Source organism: Dioscorea cayenensis, chromosome 5 (genome assembly GCF_009730915.1).
Source record: "Dioscorea cayenensis subsp. rotundata cultivar TDr96_F1 chromosome 5, TDr96_F1_v2_PseudoChromosome.rev07_lg8_w22 25.fasta, whole genome shotgun sequence".
NCBI classification, from domain to species: Eukaryota; Viridiplantae; Streptophyta; class Magnoliopsida; order Dioscoreales; family Dioscoreaceae; genus Dioscorea; species Dioscorea cayenensis.
The window spans coordinates 12,258,446-12,276,464 of NC_052475.1; the positions used below are offsets into that span (position 1 = coordinate 12,258,446).

At 38.3% G+C, this 18,019-nt stretch overlaps 2 protein-coding genes and 1 long non-coding RNA gene across 3 annotated transcripts; all 3 read right to left on the minus strand.

Annotated features, from left to right (window-relative positions):
- Positions 1–489: 489 nt before the first annotated feature.
- Positions 490–2,685, minus strand: LOC120262499. Its single transcript, XR_005536787.1, has 3 exons — positions 2,474–2,685; positions 1,422–1,471; positions 490–720 (listed from the first exon to the last, which is right to left on the minus strand). It is a non-coding gene; the product is annotated as an uncharacterized LOC120262499 (long non-coding RNA).
- Positions 2,686–6,902: 4,217 nt separating this feature from the next.
- On the minus strand, positions 6,903–7,957 carry LOC120262503 (EG45-like domain containing protein). The gene is made up of 2 exons (XM_039270632.1): positions 7,827–7,957; positions 6,903–7,269 (listed from the first exon to the last, which is right to left on the minus strand). Exons 1-2 carry the CDS (start codon positions 7,927–7,929, stop codon positions 6,983–6,985), a joined length of 390 nt encoding a protein of 129 aa, XP_039126566.1. The 5' UTR covers positions 7,930–7,957; the 3' UTR covers positions 6,903–6,982.
- Positions 7,958–9,584: 1,627 nt separating this feature from the next.
- Positions 9,585–10,523, minus strand: LOC120259989. The gene has a single exon (XM_039267438.1). The coding sequence runs from the start codon at positions 10,521–10,523 to the stop codon at positions 9,585–9,587; it is 939 nt and encodes a 312-aa protein (XP_039123372.1).
- Between the last annotated feature and the right edge of the window lie 7,496 nt (positions 10,524–18,019).

An 18,019-nucleotide genomic window follows, 5' to 3' on the forward strand; every position in this document is an offset into this window, starting at 1 on the left:
ATCTATAGACAATCTTTCAAGATCCATGCTGGTCTAACACTCTTGATCTAAAAAGGATTTAAAGAAAATCCATGAGCTCACTAGCCCAGTAAGTAATCCAGAAATTGTTTTATAACAACAGGGTTTATGAATCTCGAATTCAGATATTAAGAATAATTCAATGTTTAAACATAGTTTAAACAAATACAAAATAAATAATTCAATACAGGTATAAATCTCAAGTAATAACGCTATTCAAGATAAGTGAAATCAAAAGAATACCATATTTCAGAACCGTGAATAATAATTCGTCAAAAATGAGCATAGGTCTTCAAAACATAATTTAAACAAAATACAAAGTGAAATACTCTAATAAAAGAATATTTCCAAACATGATTTACCAGAATTCAAAACCCAAAAAAAAAAATACGATATGAAAAATACAGAAATTTTCAAGGCAGGACAAATATTTTTGTTTTTTGTAGAAAATAAAAATCAAAAGGGCAAAGCTAAAAAAGTAATAGATTTAAGTGTATGTCTCCAAATTCACTATAGATGCCAGAAGTCATTTTTTTACCCTCAGTGGCCTAAGCCAGAATAACAGAGATCATTTATTTATCCTCGGTAACCCGAGACTGAATATCAGATGGCCGTTGATTATTTCACCAAACGGACACAGTGTGAAACTGCAGTCTCATTTTCCAAAACATCTTGTCAACAAGGTCACGGTTTAACCCCCCACTGAATACAGAATATCCATAAGTATTTTCCAAAAATTCATGTAATAAGATAAGGTAAATAAATAAATGAATAATTAATTAATTAATTACTTAATTAAATGCAAAAGAATATACCAACTTTTTCATACCTTAGCCTGATTTCCATTTTGAAGAAATAGTAACAACAATTCACAATTATTTTGCCAAAAATGCATGCAAAACAAAAAGGAGTTAAATAATCAATAAATTATATATATATATATATATATATATGAAAATGCCAACTTCCAACTTTGGCCGGATTCCCGCATTAAGACATAAGAAATATCAAGCTTCCACTAGAACAAACATCTCATGAAAAATAATAATGATAAAATAATAATAATTAATTAATTATCCAGAATATACCAAATCTTTAAATCTATTTGAAAGACTAAGATAGTAATTCAAAATCATCATGTTGCATGATTGGATGGTTGGAAAAAAAATATTATTATACAAATTTGGTTGATAAGGGAAAAATAAACAAATATAAATATTGGCAAGGCAAAAACCATGGTTCCAACTAAGTCTAAGAGTAATTTAAGTAAAACATAAATAATAAAATGTGATGGCATTTCCTAAATAATTTCAAAGAATAATCATAATAAATTTTCAGAAATTTATATAAAATAAATTCAAAACAATAAAATTTTAAATACAAGAGTTCAAGGGATTACTTACTTGATGATCTCCTAAATTCAATAGAAATCCAAGATTATTGCCCGGTGGTCCTATAATCCAAGGGAAGAACCAACCAAATGGTAAGAATACTTAAGCATGAAGAGTTCATGCATAGGCTATAGATGAGCTAGCCTACATACCAACTCTACAAAATAAAGCAAAAGCTTTTCTAACACCAATTCAAACTTATAACTTTAAGGGGGCAACAAGGGAAAGCCTCACTTGTTATAATTACTTGCACACAACCCAAACCCTAAATAGAGTAGTTTAAACATGCCAAAACAAAATAACTAGCATCTTAGAAGAATAAACTCAAAGGTTGCTAGTTCTTTTTCCAGGTAGCTAAAAGTATGAGTTTTTGAAAGGCATGCACAAAGAGCCGAAAATTAATAAAGCTAAACACACATGCTATAAATGTATATGCATTCACTAGGCATGCAAAAGCTTGAGTTTCATGCATAAAATGATATACAAGTAGATGGTTCTATGAGTGTGTGTATATATATATACATTCTTGGATGCCAAGAACTAAAGATATTCAAGGGGCACAAGAGTGCTCTTCAACCTAAGTAGATGTGGTTTCAAGTATGAATAAATATTTAGCCTCTTGCATGTGTATATATGCATACCTATAGCTTCCTGCACAATAAATAGCCATGGTCTCATGCATGCATATATATATATATATATATATATATATAGTTCCATGCAAGGATAAGCCAAAAACAAATCAAAAGGGTGAAGCTCTACAAACAAACATCATCATCAAAGGCAACCATAAACACATGAGAGTATAAAACACCCACTAAACAAGATGCAACTAGATCAAGGTGGCATACAAAGGTTTCAAGTTCCATGGAGTAGAAAAAAGAAAACAAGATCCAAGGATCACAAGGGTTGCATGAGTAAAAGCACAAGCAACTAGGAGCTTCAAAACATGCATCTCATTAGAAAAAAAAAACTATAACCATGCTTAAGATTTCACATACAACAAGCTTCTCCCAAAACTCTAGCACCAAGCTCTACTACCAACAAGAGGGCAAGAAACCTACCTAGCCTTCGTGGAAGCACCGGCGGCTCGTTGCTCCTCTTCACCTCGCTTCCGGATTACAAGAACTCTAGTAGAAACCCAAGCTTCAGGGAAGGACACACTTTTCTTCAACCTTCAAGGAGAGCTAGATGGAGTGGAAGAATGGATAGAAAGGATGGAGATGGAATAAATGAGGAAGATGATGGTCATAGGAGGAGTAAAAGTTCGGGCAAGTGGGAGGCAAGGATGGGATGGTGTCCAGGAATCCCTCCAGAAATTCCTCCTTTTAACAAGCTTTTCACAACAAGATGACAAGAGAAGAGGGATTAAGTGCAAATCAAGAGCTTAGCATCCTAAGCATGCTTTAGTTTTGGGTGGGGTCCACAACTTGTGATGGGAAATGATGACCTAAAAAATTAGTCATTTTTAATAATAGTGATTAAAATTATTGCTTTTAGTAACAACTTTTGTTATGACTAAAAATATAATTTCTTGTTGTGTACCCATTGGTAAATAGGCCAACCTTCAAAGTGTGGCAATGTCAGATGAGTAATAGTTGTAACTAATCACCAAGAAGGAATTTGATTTTTTAGAGGTAAACTAGTTAATATCTTATGCAATTAAGGGTATGTGAGATAAGAAGATTTTGGCTAAGCTGAAAATAATTGTGTGACACGAAGGGTAGTTTAGTAATTTTATTCTACTATGGTTAGTTGCATTGATCTAGTTTAGTGAGTTTGATGTTTTTCATGACTATCATTTGATTGAATTATAAGAATAAAGAATAAGCTAGGTATTGTCCATATCCTTTGGTATCCCTCTATTTCCAATTAAGAGAACGAGAGAGTCATGGTTAAAGGAATTGAGAATCATACTCAGTTTGAAAGTAGGGATAGAATTATCATTATGAATTTTACTTCATGAGATGAAGTGAAATTGTAGAATGGACTAGGTTTTGGTCTTAGGTTTAAATTTTCGATTAAGGTTCGATAGAATCTATTAGTGCAGAAGTAAAATGTTGGCATTATTTGACAACTTGTTCAGTTGGAGGTTCATGATGACTAGAATGCAATGACATGGAAATCATGATGACATGGCATTGGATGATGTGGTAAAAATATTTTTGGCCCATAGACTATGGAAGAAGGACTAATTTTGGTAGAACTAGAAAGGACAAGGGTGATCTTTACTTAGGAGCAAGCAAGGCCTACTAGCTATGTTTAACAAAGACGAAGTTAAGGAAGATACAAGGTATATTTAGTAAGGTGACTTGAAGCTCATACTTGGAGGGAGTTATTTAAAGACAAAACTAAATATAGATAGAGCTATTTAGAGATATGAGTAAATATAGTAATGATTGAAGAAGATTGTGAAGAACCAAACTTAGATGAATAGGAGATCAAGTTTTGGAACTGTAAGATTGTGAAAACTAAACTTGGCTGATTTGAAAATCAAGCTTGGTAGAAGATCTTTGAGAATTGTTGAAGAATATCTTTGGTATGGAGAAGATGCTCCATGGTAAGGTGCAACCTTTAAGAAGGTACTACTGACCAGATCATAAGGAGTTTGGCTAGTTACTGGTAAGTCGAGATTAATACTATTCGACACCATTTAACTAGGCACAACCAAGAGTGTTAGAGTGTCTTAAGATCAAGTTGCAATGGAAGCTGGAACTCAATCAAGGTTAGTAGGAGGGCCACGTTGCAAGTGGAGTTGCAACTTCTAAATTTTGGAAGGTGTCCAAGTTAGTAGCCATGGAGATTCTAAAAGAGGAAGGTTTTATCTTTGAAATGAGGAGATATCTATGTAAGTCTTTGTTCTAAATATTTAGGATGAACCGTTAGAGAGAGACCCAAGTATGTAAGTGAAAGAGTGTGCATCGGGCAATCAAGAAAAAAAGTGTGTGCTTGTTATCCTTAGTAAGTATGAGTGAAAGGCTTGTACCCATATATGTTCCCCTATTTTAGAAGATTTATCTATGGGCTTGGCTGCCCAGACATAAGCTATTGTTGAACCGAACTAAGTAAATTATCCTTGTGTCTTTTTTTTGTGGTTTAGTAGTATGTGTGCTTGCATGAAATATTGAGAGATTATCAACCCAAAACATCCTAGTAAAACTATCACAATTGAATAATTAATCAAAATTATAATGCTTGTAGACCAAAATTACTCTTGAATAATGTGTAAGTCGTGTGCCTTCATTTTGGCATATATAATGGTAATTATGCATAACGCAGTTTATATATAAATGATGAACTCTCCATGAGTGCATGGATCGTTACCAGTAATAAAGTAGTACCCTGCATGGGGTAGGGTTATCGAACCACAAGTCCTAGACTTCTAGTAATAATTGATCCTCTAATGTTTAGTCAAACCAAAAGGGGGTGATAATGGAGTTAACTACTACACAAGACTGAAGAACAAAGGGGTGGAAGAACCAAGTAGACTAGGGTTGAGTTTCAATAACAAGAGAGCAATGACCCGGGATGATTCCTACATACTCAAGATACCAACTTGAGTCTAATGCCTACCAAGGTACATTCTAAGATCCTTGTGGGTGCTCAAAAGTTTTGTTGCAGCTACGGTTATCAAATACGCTAAGTTTTCCAAGTGTAACTACGAGCTTCATACATGCCAAGTTTTGCAACTACACTAGGTAATCACAACTACGGTAACCCACACATGCCAAGTTTTACACAAGTATCTACCCAATTCAAGAACACCAAGTTATGCAACACATAAACTAACACAAGAAAGCAATAGAACTCCATAGGCATTAAAACTCAAGTAGTCAAAGTATAAGAAACAGCATAGTTCACAATCCCGGTGCACTGTGAAATGGTTAACCCCTCATGAATTCATACAAATGAGAGAATAAGATAGATATAAGGAAGAGAGACATCTAGACTTTCCCCTTTCACAAGATCTCTTCAAATGTAATTCAAGAACTTCAAGGAATGGGTAACTCCACTTCTCCAGCATCTCTAACTCACCCTTGATCTCTTTAACTCGTGTGATGGTAGCAGATCATAGTTCTCTTGAAACCTCCCCCGCTGGAGAAGAATTCTCCTGAACCAAAGATACCTTCAAACCCTAAATCTGGAAGATAAAAGGAACTTTTTGGGCTTAACAAGGTCTGAGCATGAGCGTGCTCAGACCATGCTAATCTTGGAGCTTCAGAGCGAAAAAGGCTAAGTGTATCTAGAGAAAGTCATGGGGAGAGCATGGTTTATGGCTTTGGGCTTTTGTACCACATCTAGTGGTCTGTTCTTGTATTTTGTACTGCTACTTTCCTTTTTATTTTAATTGAAGTGGTTTATCCACTTTTTTTTAAAAAAAAATAAATATATGTGGTAGCTATAATAATAATAATAATAATAATAATAATAATAATAATAATAATAATAATAATAATAATAATTTGAACTCAATCTAATCTATGGAAAATTCATAAAAAATCGAAATCTAAATGCGGCTGAAATGACAAGAGATTGAATAATAGCCGCATGTAATACATGTCACATACCGATTAATTGAATTCTGATGCATTATCTCTTTGATTAAGCGATCAAATTAGAGGTTAGTAAGATACATCTCGGATATTTGGCCCTCTTATACAATTAGTGGGCCAAATATTGGTGTCTTGTTTCAGCAGCCGCCTTTGGAAGTTCTAACTTGTTATGTCGTCAAAGTCAAATCATGGGGCCACTCCAACCCCATCATCTTGCCCATTTGCGCCACTTATCAAGAGCCAATCTCCCAATATTAAAATTCCAAGTCATCACTAGTCACACTCACATCGAAATCACTCATGTGGCCTATTTTTTTTTTCCTTCCTGCAAGTTTCAACATCTATTTTCAAGCTCTCATATATTTGTTAATATTGCAAAAAATATCCTCGTCATTTTTTACTAGCATTTTTATATGAAGCTATGTATGTATATTTTCATTAACAAAAGGGCATGTGCTCCAATATTAGTTACACTATGAAAGCTTTCGTTTGCGGGTCTCTCATATATAGCAGGGGTTCAAACTATATATATTAGACATAGTGGTCCCAAAAATCCATGACTGTGGGTGTAGATTTACAATCTAATTTTTATGTCAGCAAGGTGAAACAAGAGTCAACTATCATTGTTTCCTATGAACAAACTTCTAATTATATGTGTGCTTGTTGTAAAAAAAAAAAAAACTTTAATTTTTAATTTAAATCTGAATTATGTATTTTGCTTTTTACATGTGAACAACTCAGGTTTAAGCTATTCGCAGCATTTTTCATATTTTTACAATAAAAGAATAATTTAGTCATTTGATAAATAACAATTAGTATATTATTATAAAAAAAACAAAGGAATACGTTGACATAAAGTGGTAGCTATAGTAAGCAAATAATCAAAGAAATTTTTATCAAATAGTGATTAAACAACTAAAAGAGTTCAACCCAAGTCCAAGAAAAGTAACAAGGCAAATATATTTTTCATTTGACTGATTACAGTTTTGACATGAATACATAGTCAATACTTTAATTATATTATATCTGTGAATATTCAATGTTAATTTTGGTGCTTGATGTCTTGGACACAAGATCAAAGGCCTCATTAGACAAGAGGAGGGTGGCAGAGCAAGGGTTAGTCTTGCAAAGATCCACAACCTCAACAACAATGGATGCATCTTTGCATGGCCTCTTGAGTCCACTCAAACACCTGAGCTTGTATCTCCTCCCACATGCTGCTCCATTGTCCCAAATCCCACTACTTGCTGCAGCAAATAGTCCACCTTCAGGGAGATCATCTTTACTGTATCCCGGACATGTAGTTGCTGCAAATCATCAATAAATAAATACATAGATTAATACTTTGTTAAAGCCTTGGTTTATTATCACACTCTTATATATTATTCCTCTACTGAAGTGGATGAAAAGAAAGAGATCATGGTAGTGATATATTTATTGCTTTTTTTTGCCGCAGATGTCTTGTGTGAATGTGTATGATGAACTGTTGAAAATGATGTTTGGAAATATATAAGCAAATATATTTTTTGCATTGGCATGATAGCGAATATATACCTACCACAGGATAAAGTTAAGAGTTGATTTATAAATTTAAGAAAAGAAAGAAAAAAAAAAAGAACCACCTTTCAATTTTTTATCTTTCCTTTCAATCTATAGAATCGATGAAAAGATAAAATGGAAGGGAAGTATTGCTTTTAGTAATTAATTTTACTTCAGGGGTACATATAAACAATATTATTTTTGCAATGATATAATAGTAATTACTCATTTTTTATAATGGCTATGAAAGAAAAAAAAATAATAATAATAATAATAATAATACACACTCATCATACCCAACTTGGAAGGAATGAAAATAACTAACGGAGATAAGGAGGACCATATGATGTTGCAGTGCCTACATCTCCATTCACTAAGATCAATGAAGTGACAAAAAACCAAGTGAGCATTAATGCTACTAGTTTCATTGTGTAGTGGTTCTTCTAGGATGGAGAAGATATATGGATACGGATATCTTATTTGAAGGGGAATTCTCCCTGATTTATACTAGTGGGTGAGTGTGAGGATTACGGCATCTGGCTTCAAATGAAATCCTTGTCTAATCCACAATAACCACTTTGAGAGTGGGCTTGTCTTTTCATTAATAGTGGTGTGTCATGAAAAATGACTAAAATGGGAGAATTAATTAATGCACCACAAAGATGGCTGCAATTTAGTGGATGTGATTTGAAACAAAGGAATTCAACCAGTGATCTTATTCTAGTGATCTAATCTATTGGATTCATTGGCTTTGAAACTACTAATCAAAGAGGAAGGCGACTTAATTTGGCTAACTCGGTGATGCTATCTTTATTTCTTGTTTCTATTATATTATTATGTTGCTAACATGTGTTGTTTGTGAACCACTTGATGTAAGATGTAGATGGACTATCCTAGTGTCCACATTATCTGCAAGATTAGATCAATGTTTGGCCTGTTCATATAAAAGTTTCATCTCATGTAAAATATTCATATGAATTCTGGATGAGAACTTTAATTAATGTTCTAAGATAAAACTATTTGAGACTTTTCAAGCCGACTAACTAAAATAATCTCTTAATTAATCAGGGTGCTTTTTATAAATCAGATGATGCTTATCTGCTGCTTTAGCCAAACCCATTTGCTAAAACTCCAACTTTTGAAATCTTTCTATGGTCTCAAAATTATTGTGTATTTTCAGAATGAAACATTGTGGCATATGATGAAAAGGCGCTTAATTAAGAATTATCTTAAAATGAACAAAAATTTAAAAGCTAGTCCAATGATGAAGAAATATTTTACTGAACGTTGTGTCTGATGAGGAAAAGAGACTCAATCAAAGGTTATCTTTAATGATCAAAAGATACCAAGTAAAAGTTGTGCCCTAAAATGACCAGAATTTTATAAACCTATATATAGATTTGAAAGAATCATATTTTGAGATATAATAAAAAGTAGAGTTTATTAATTTCCTAATGTTTAAGTCAAATCCAAATTACTTAATCTACTTGATGCAGAAGGTAGACTAAAAGATTATGATAACTCTATATCCTCTAGTCGATCTTATCTGGTAGTTTAACATTGTAAGTATAAGATGAAGTTTAACATTAGCTATTTATAGATTTCTCTTCACATACCAAGTGGTGGGGCGAAATAAGCCTAAAGTTACTGATAGTTATTGCACATCTTGAAGCTAGTTTATTCTATTTTATTCGAATTCCAATACCATTGTTCTAATGCAAAATTGAATTTAGTGCTTCACTACAGCACCAAATTAATATGAGTTCAGGTCAAAAGTTTATTTTTTTTCTTGTTATTTTTTATTTTTATTTTTTGAAAAGATGGATAAACCACTTAAATTAAAATAAAAGGTAGTACAGAGGAGACAACCACTAGATGTGGTTTAAAACAAAACAAAACAAAACAAAAGAGATACAACAGAAAGTCGACAAACACAGGGGTAGAGGACCCCCAGAGCCAGAACCAGAACCAGAAATCCTCATCAACTAGCCAGAGTCAGGAACATGTGTCTCCTCGGAAGACCGAGTCTCCCACAAGTCCATCACCCTAGAACCAATAAACTCCAGGCTACATCTGACGATGTTCATGTCGCCTCCATCTTCTCTCTAAGTCCCTCTGAGACAGAAGAGCACCAAGACATGATCATACGAGCAATTTTCAAAATGAGACTGTTTATATGCAAAACATTGTCATTGAATATGCAATCATTCCTAGCAAGACAAATATTCCAGACAATGGCTTTTGCCACTAAATCCCCAAAGATCCTTTTCTTGTTAGCTAAACCCGTCCTCCAATGGCCCCACAGATCCTTGAGCGACGTCGGAGCTGAAGGAAAATGCAAGAGTCTGATGAAATGTTCCCAGACCTGTTTAGTATAAGAGCAATCTATGAACAAGTGGTCGCACGACTCTGATCCTGCGTGGCACAAGACGCAGGTGTCGGTGGGAAGCCTGTTGCATCTCCTAACCGTTAAGTTCTCCAAAGATAGGATTTTGTTTTTCCACGCAAGCCAATTGAATAGATTGATCTTCTTCGGCCATCCTCCACGCCAAAAGAAACGCGAAACCGGGCATCTGAGACCACCATCGATTAAAAAATTGTAGAAGGTCTTCACCGAGAAAATCTCGTTCCCCGTAAGTCTCCACTTCTTCTTATCCCCCAATAGATTGTCAGGTCTTCTCACCTTTGCACGAACTTGGTCAATCAAATCATTATCAATACATGGGACCTCATCTAAAAGATGGCCAAGTTCGTGAATCGTGCCATTTGGGCGACGACAGGTATAGAACTCCTCCGGCCACAAGTTCATTGGTGCAATTCCATTGAGCCATCCGTCCTTCCAAAATAGTGTATCCTTGCCGGAGCTGACTTCATGAGAGATGCAGTTTCTGAGGGCTGGCAGACAAGTTAAGACCCCTTTCCAGAAGAAGGAAACTCGACCAGATTGAATAGGCCATGACAAAGTTCTGATGGGGTCATAGTTGAATTGAATGACCTTGGAGCCACCCCAAGAGGGGTCCATATAGTATTTCCACAACCATTTCCCAAGTAGGGCCTGATTGAATCTAGCAAGATCCAAAATACCCCAATCCCCCTGATCCCTAGGTCTACAAAGGTTCTTCCAGCAAACTAGGCGACAACCTGAGTGATCTAAATCGGGACCAGACCAAAGAAAATCCCTTCTAATTCGATCGATGCCTTTAATGACCCAGCAGGATAAACGAAACAAAGACATTCAGTATGTTGGGATAGTCGACCACACTGAGTTCACCAGCGTTAGTCGACCTCCTAAGGAAATGTGCTTCATCTTCCAAGCCGCAAGTCTACGTCTCACTTTGAGAATGACGCCTTCCCAATCCTGCCGGTTTGGCCTTCTCCCAGAAATAGGGATACCTAAATAAGTGACAGGAAGCCGATTGACCTTGCACTGTAAGGTCGCCATCGCCGTCGCCGCTAGGTCCGAGAGCTCGCCCATTCTACTTGAGTAAAGACAAGTTTTTGAGAAGTTCGTTTTGAGTCCCGCCATGTCTTCGAACAAGTACAGGATAAGCTTAATAATCCTAAGATCCTCCACCCCACCAGACATCAAAATCAGCAAATCATCCGTATAGTGCAGGTTGCATTTTCTCCCAAACTCTCCCAGAGGAACCCCAACTAAAATTTTGGAAGTGAGAGCATGCGTAAACATCGAGCTAAGAACGTTGGTAACCAACACAAAAAGCAGAGGAGATAAGGGATCCCCCTGCCTCAACCCTCTTTGGTACCTTATATAACCGTTACCGGATCCATTAACCATAATCGAAGCCTTGGAAGAGTAAAGAATCTTTTTTATCCAACCGACCCATCTAACCCCAAAACCTCTAGCTTGCAGCAAATCAAGAAGAAAGTCCCAGTTCACCGTGTCAAAAGCTTTAGCGAAATCCACTTTAAGAATGCAACCCGGGAGCCTGCGCCTATGTAGGTTGAAGATCAATTCCTCTACAGTAGCGATGTTATCTAAAATGCACCTCCCTTTCAGGAAAACAGATTGGTCCGAGTCAACCAATGCATTCAACACAGTATTGAGCCTAGATGCTAAGATTTTCGACAGGATCTTTAGCATGGAATTGATAAGACTGATAGGACGAAAATCCCCCATCATCTTCGGGGTCTCCACCTTAGGGATCAGTGCAATACTAGCCCAATTGATGCGCTCTAAATTCGCTCTCCCCCAGAAGAAATCTTCGCAAAGTTGAAACATGTCCCGTTTGATTATCTCCCAAAACTGTCTAAAGAATTACAGCAGGAAACCATCGGGCCCAGGCGCTTTATCCTTGCCCAAGTTACAAATCGCTGATTTGACTTTCTCAATCGAGAACGGTCTCTCCAAGTGCGTGAGGTCCACATGATTCCTATTCGCAAGTAATATCTGAAAATCAATCGAGAACCTGGATGGACGCTTACAGCCAAATTGCTACTAAAAACGCGCCTCAAACACCTTCCCAATTTCTTTAGAGTCCGATGTCGTAACGTCATTGTGCCTGATACAGGGGATGAAGTTTCTATTCTTACGCCCATTCGCCACCGCATGGAAAAAACTAGTGTTGTCATCACCCTCTTTCAACCATTGTAGTCTGGAGCGCTGCTTCCAGTATAATTCCTCCTGCTTACAGATTTGAGCTAACTCAAGTCTAACCGCCTCCTCTTTATTGGACTCCTCCACTGATATAGGTTTGTTCTCTCTAGCAGAGTCTAACAATTCCAGCTCATGAAGTATAGCAAGTTTCTTAAGTTTAATAGAACCAAAGGTGAATTGTGCCCAGTGTCGTAGCTGGCCTTTAAGAGAAATCAACTTTTTAGCCATCACAAATGCTCCACACCCCTGAGGATCACGATCCTCCAACCACTTTTTGACTAGGTCCTCAAAGCCCTCCACCGTGGACCAAGCCATTTCGTATGTAAAGGGCCTAGGACTAGAGCAATGATACCTCACTTCAAGTCGGATAGGAACATGATCCGAGCCCAACCGAGGCAGGCTATTATGTATCATCTTAGGGAACATGCTAGCACAATCGCTGTTCACAATGAATCTGTCTAGCTTCACCCAGATCGGCTCCGCTTGTCCATTAGTCCAAGAGAATCTGCGACCTACCACTGGCGGCTCCTGAAGTTTAAGATTGTGCAAGAATGCATTTGCCTTTCTAATATCGTCCAGATTGGGGGGCCAATATTTTTGTCCTCCACCCTGAACGTAGCATTGAAGTCCCCACAAATAATCCAGGACATTCCATGAGGTCCCATGCTAGCCCTCAGCTTTTCCCAAAAATCGTTCTTGAGCACTCGGGCGTTAGGACCCTAAACAGTTGTGCAACGCCATGTCACATTGATATTCTTGGAATAGAATTCCATTGTAAGACTGAAAGTGCCTTTAAACAAAATAGTACCAGAAAGGATCGCACTGTTCCATCCGATAATAATCCCACCAGCCGAGCCACGAGCCGGAATGAAGCAGAACTCGTCCAACCGTCGACTGCCGATCTCCCTCCAGAGCGCAGGGGAGATCTCGTCAAGCTTGGACTCTTGAAGACAGCAGATATCCGCATAATGCATGTTGAGAAAATCTTTAACCAGAAACCTCTTAGCTGGCTTCCCTAGACCCCTAACATTCCAAGAGATAATATTCATGGGCACACCTAGTTCGCACGCTCCTCCGTAGAGAGAGCCGACAGCCCCTAGGGGGTCAATTTTGAAAGTTCTAAGTGACAAAGGTGACTTAGGCATGCAAATTCATCATTGGTAAAGGAAATACCACAAGCATCACAATATTTAGCAAGTTGAGCATTATTCCAATCGGAAATTAAACTAGGGTGGGAAGAGGTACCTTCGCCAGTGTCGCCTTTCAGTCCCTTTTTCTTGCAAGATCTCGGAGGTTCAACAATGAATCCGGCCTCCTCATTGAAACGAGATAATGGTTTCTTCTTGCGCTCACTTTTGCGGGTGATACATGGCTGTTTCCCATCACCTGTCTTCAACCCCCCTGGCAGTCCAGGCAATAGTTCCCTCAGATTCTTTTCGAATGCCGAAAATGAATTGTCCGAATTTTCGTTACTGTCGGAGGACTCAATCACCAGAGTTGGTGATTGCAAACCAACAGGGGCCAAGATTATTCCCCCTCTGCCGTGTTCGACTGACTCACACTAAGCCTCAGGGACCAACCCCCGATAATGAATTCCCAAATGAACCCCGCAGGTAGAGTGAAATTTGGTAACACTGATTTATCACTGAAGTTAAACGACCCAAGATCCAGCTCCCCTGAACATTTAGTACCTAAAGATAAATTAGGCCCATGTTCAATGTCAACACCCTTGTTTAGTAGCCCATCAATCAGCCCAAAAGCCGACTCCGTCTTTCCCACTAAAATTTCTCTACTATCCTTCTCCCTGTTAGCTTCAACTTGTTGTGCCAAGACCAAAAGTCCATCACCCAGTCCTTGGTTCACCTCCGTTACATTATCATGTATGCCATGCTCCCCAGCCTCCTTGTTAGTCTCGAAATGTTTGGCCAACACCACAAGTGGATCAGACAACATCAACATCCCAGGCCCAATATGCACTGACCCTTGATTTGAGTGACTAGGGCCCAAATCACAACCCACTTCACAAAGCAACACCGGGTCACAAGCAGCCTTCAAAACTGTGTCTCCAAGGCCCACAGTCACCTCCGACTCCCCCAATATAATTGGGTCCACAAACTCAGGCCCAGTATGATTAAGTCCCAACTTGAGTGATCCCCGGTCCGCACGTAAATCCCCATGCACTTCTCTCCTTACAATCCTCATATGCTTCACATTACCCGAAACCTAGGGGGAGACCCGCTTGGCTTCTAGAAGCTTAGTGGCTTTAACCTGCCAGCAATCGACACGTTTGCTTCTAGGGTCTGGTCCCGTCCGAATGTTGTATCTCATCGAATGAAGACGCTCGGATATCTGAGCGCGAATAATGCTACCATGTCTTGCCCTATCCGGTGATGGCTATTGGTCCGAACCCCTGATCCCCTACTACAGGAGTTCATCGTCGAAGCGGCACGGCAGGAGCCAAGCTCGACCACCCCTCCACTCCGCATAAAACAACCGTTCAAACTCTGCATCTTCGATCCCGGAGCTGGGATGCAATCATCGTGGGAGCTGGGCTCGGCCACAACCTTCCTCGCAGTGGAGTCAAAGACCTCTACTGCCGCATCTGGGCGGCCTGCGACAGTATCTGGACGGGAGCCAAGCTCTACCTGTCCACTATTATAATGCTTCTCCGCCAACTTTGGCGGTTTCTCCTTTGTCGAGACCACCGGTTGCTTCCCCTTCTCTAAGGCAGTGACCTCATGGGTGCTCCTTCGCACCTGCTGCTGCACCATCACCTCCCAAGGCTCCTGTAATACATACCTGCCTAACTCTGGTCGGAAGGTTGGTGTAACTCCCTACTCCCCGGTTATCAGTACCGTGTATCGCCTCATACCCACACTGAGGTCAAGTTCGAATGGTAGCACCACCCCAACTCTGCGACGAACTAGCACCGATAAGAATTGCTTATAATGCGTGGTCGCTGCGAAAACGCCACCAACACTCCCACAGGCTTCACAACCTCAGCAATGGTGCACCAACTCCACCCGTGTAAAGGAAAGTTCCACAGATGCATCCACTGTCCAGACCCTGACGTCCGGCCAACCGCACCTATCTCAGCCGACCACGGAGCTAACTTCAGAGTGCATGGCCCATCCTTGATAACTATGGTGAAATTGCCCAATTTGCAAACATCTCTTACCTCCTCTCTGTTAGCCAATGGTACAAGAAACGAGCAGTCTGTCAAAGGCGTGATCGGCCCAGCGAGAGTCCGATTGAGGATAGATGGAGCCACCTCCATGAGAGTCGAATCGTTTACGTGACCCTGCTCCAAAGAGAGAACTGCAACACTGGCCAAATCATCTCTCACTTTCTCTATCTCCGGTGTAAGCGGGATGGACAGCGAAGAACGTGAAAATCGTCCTAAGCGTCCGCAAGTCGCCTCGTTGGGTGACCGAGGACGTTTAGCACCAGAAAGTCTTGCACCATCCTGCATGTCCTTCAGCCTCCTCCTTGTGTCCTTCAACGTGTGTGAGTCCCCAGACGACTCCGAGCTCACCACCTGGGCAAAGGATCTCTTACCGTCGTCAGAGAAGCCCTTGCTTCTTCCCTTTTGCCTTACCATCGTGATCTTTGCCGCCGTCGCCACCCGGGCCTCCCCAGAGATTGCTGAGAAGCGACATCCCCCGATTTCTTGTTATTTTTGTGTGTGCTTTAAGGTTTACGAGCTCATTTCATCTATTAATTATTTCAAGAAAAATCATGAAAACCTCCTATTAAGAAACAAATATGAATATGATGAGTGATAAAAAATAAGATTATGTATTTTATTAGAAACACATACATAATTTGACTATTGACAATACATGGCCTTGATTCTTAAAATTAATAATATATTAAGAAAGAAAATTGAAAAGCTTTCATTTTGACATGTCTTTTCTCTCCTAAATTTTCTAGGTGGAGCCCATTTCGTTGGCTACTCCTAACTTTCTTACTAAAGAATATGCTTAATGTCCATTTAGCTTATTGACTTTGACTTTGGTCCTATTAGACTATATAAGTTTGCATCTTGAGCTTCAAGAGGCATCTTAAAGTTTATATAAGAATCAAATAATTTGAATTTCAAAATTAAAAAACCTATATTAAATTTGGAGAACCACAAGATTTCTTGAAGTGTCTAGTTTGGTTTGCAAGACTGTGAGAGTTTGATTTGAGATTTAACAAACCCTGAAAGTCTTATTTTGATTTAGAGGCCAATATGGTCCAAATTTGATACATGATCGACAATGAAGGTATAGTTAAAAACCTTTAAGTGCCATATTTGAATTTGAATAACCATAAAATTTAATTTGAAAGTTAAATGATTGTGATAGTGTTGATTAAGCTTTATGAATTGCAAAGATCCAATTTAGATTTAGATTTGACAAAGCATAAAGGTGTTATCTGAAATTTTATGAACTAGGAAAGTTCTATTTAGATTTAAAGCATCACAAAAGCCCAAATTTGGATTTGAAAGACCACAAAGGTTCTATTTAGAATCTGAGGATCACGAGGGTCTTAATTTTGATTTGAAGAGTGACAAAGGTTCAATTGAGATTTGGATTTTATAGACCACAAAAGTCCCATTTAGAACTTAAGGGACCGCGATGGTTTTATTTGGATTTTGATAAAACATAAAAGCCTTAGCTTAGTTTTGAAGGACTACAAAAGGTCCATTTTAGCTTTGAGAGTCTTGATTTATATTTAAAGAGCCATGACGGTGAATTTGATTTTGATAGACCATAAAAGTTTGACTTTGGAATTTAAGGATCAATAAAGCCTTAATTTGGATTTCGAGTACCATGAATATCCTATTTGGATTTAATAGGCCACAAGTTTTAATTGGAGGACTACAAGAGTTTTGATTGAGATATTTGGATTATGAAAGCCTATTTTAGATTTGAAGGAACAAGAAGGTCCAAATTAGATTTGGAGAACTATGAAAGTCTTATTTGGAATGTGAAAGATACCAGAATTTTGTTTTAAATGTGAAGGATTGTGAAAATCCTACTTTGATTCTAATAATCTTGAAATCTTCTTAGAGTTTGAGGTAGGCTTGAGATTTTGAAGCTTTGATGACTGTGAAAATCCTGTTTTAGGTTTTTAGTAGGCTTTGGTCCTCAACAAGCTAATATAAAAACTTTCATGGGCTTCAAGCCTTAATGGACCTAAATGTGCCCAAAAACCCGTTTGGACATAATATAGGCTTCAAGAGCCTAAATTTTGAAGTATCATGAAGGTTTTGTAATCTATCATTAAAGAACCATGAAGGTTCTATTTGAGATTTTCAAGCCTATTAAAACTCATAATAGGCCTTAGGTGTCTGAAACCTTGGAGGACTATAATGGTTTTGTGATTTCTATTAAGTGGATGAAGAAAGTCCAGCTTGGGTTGGAAGGCCCAAAATTTATTTAAGTCAATGGGTGGATTTGCATTGCAATGGGTCAGATCCACTACAACAGGTCAATCCTTAAAGGGTTATTGGTTGAGCTTAAAGGTTTATTGGAACCACTTTTAGAGTTATTGGATCTGTTTGAAAGGTTTATTAAAACAAGTTTTCAAACCCTCGTCTTGGGTAGGATCTCAAGGACGACGCTCAGGACCCTAACGCATGGCTTCTAACATGGACTCCTTCTCGACATGTGGTAAAATTCCCAGGTATGCATGCAACATGTGGATGCTTATTCTATTATGGCAGAGGGGATCGAAACCTCTCACTACCATATCACATCCGAATACCTATCCCAAAGAAAATCTACCCATTGGCTATGACTGAGGGGATGGACAAAATCTCTCTCAAGATTTGACGCCTGCTTAGCAGTCTAGTAACTGTGAAGCCATCAATCTCTCAATGGACCCCAACATCCCTTTTGATTTAGGAAATACTG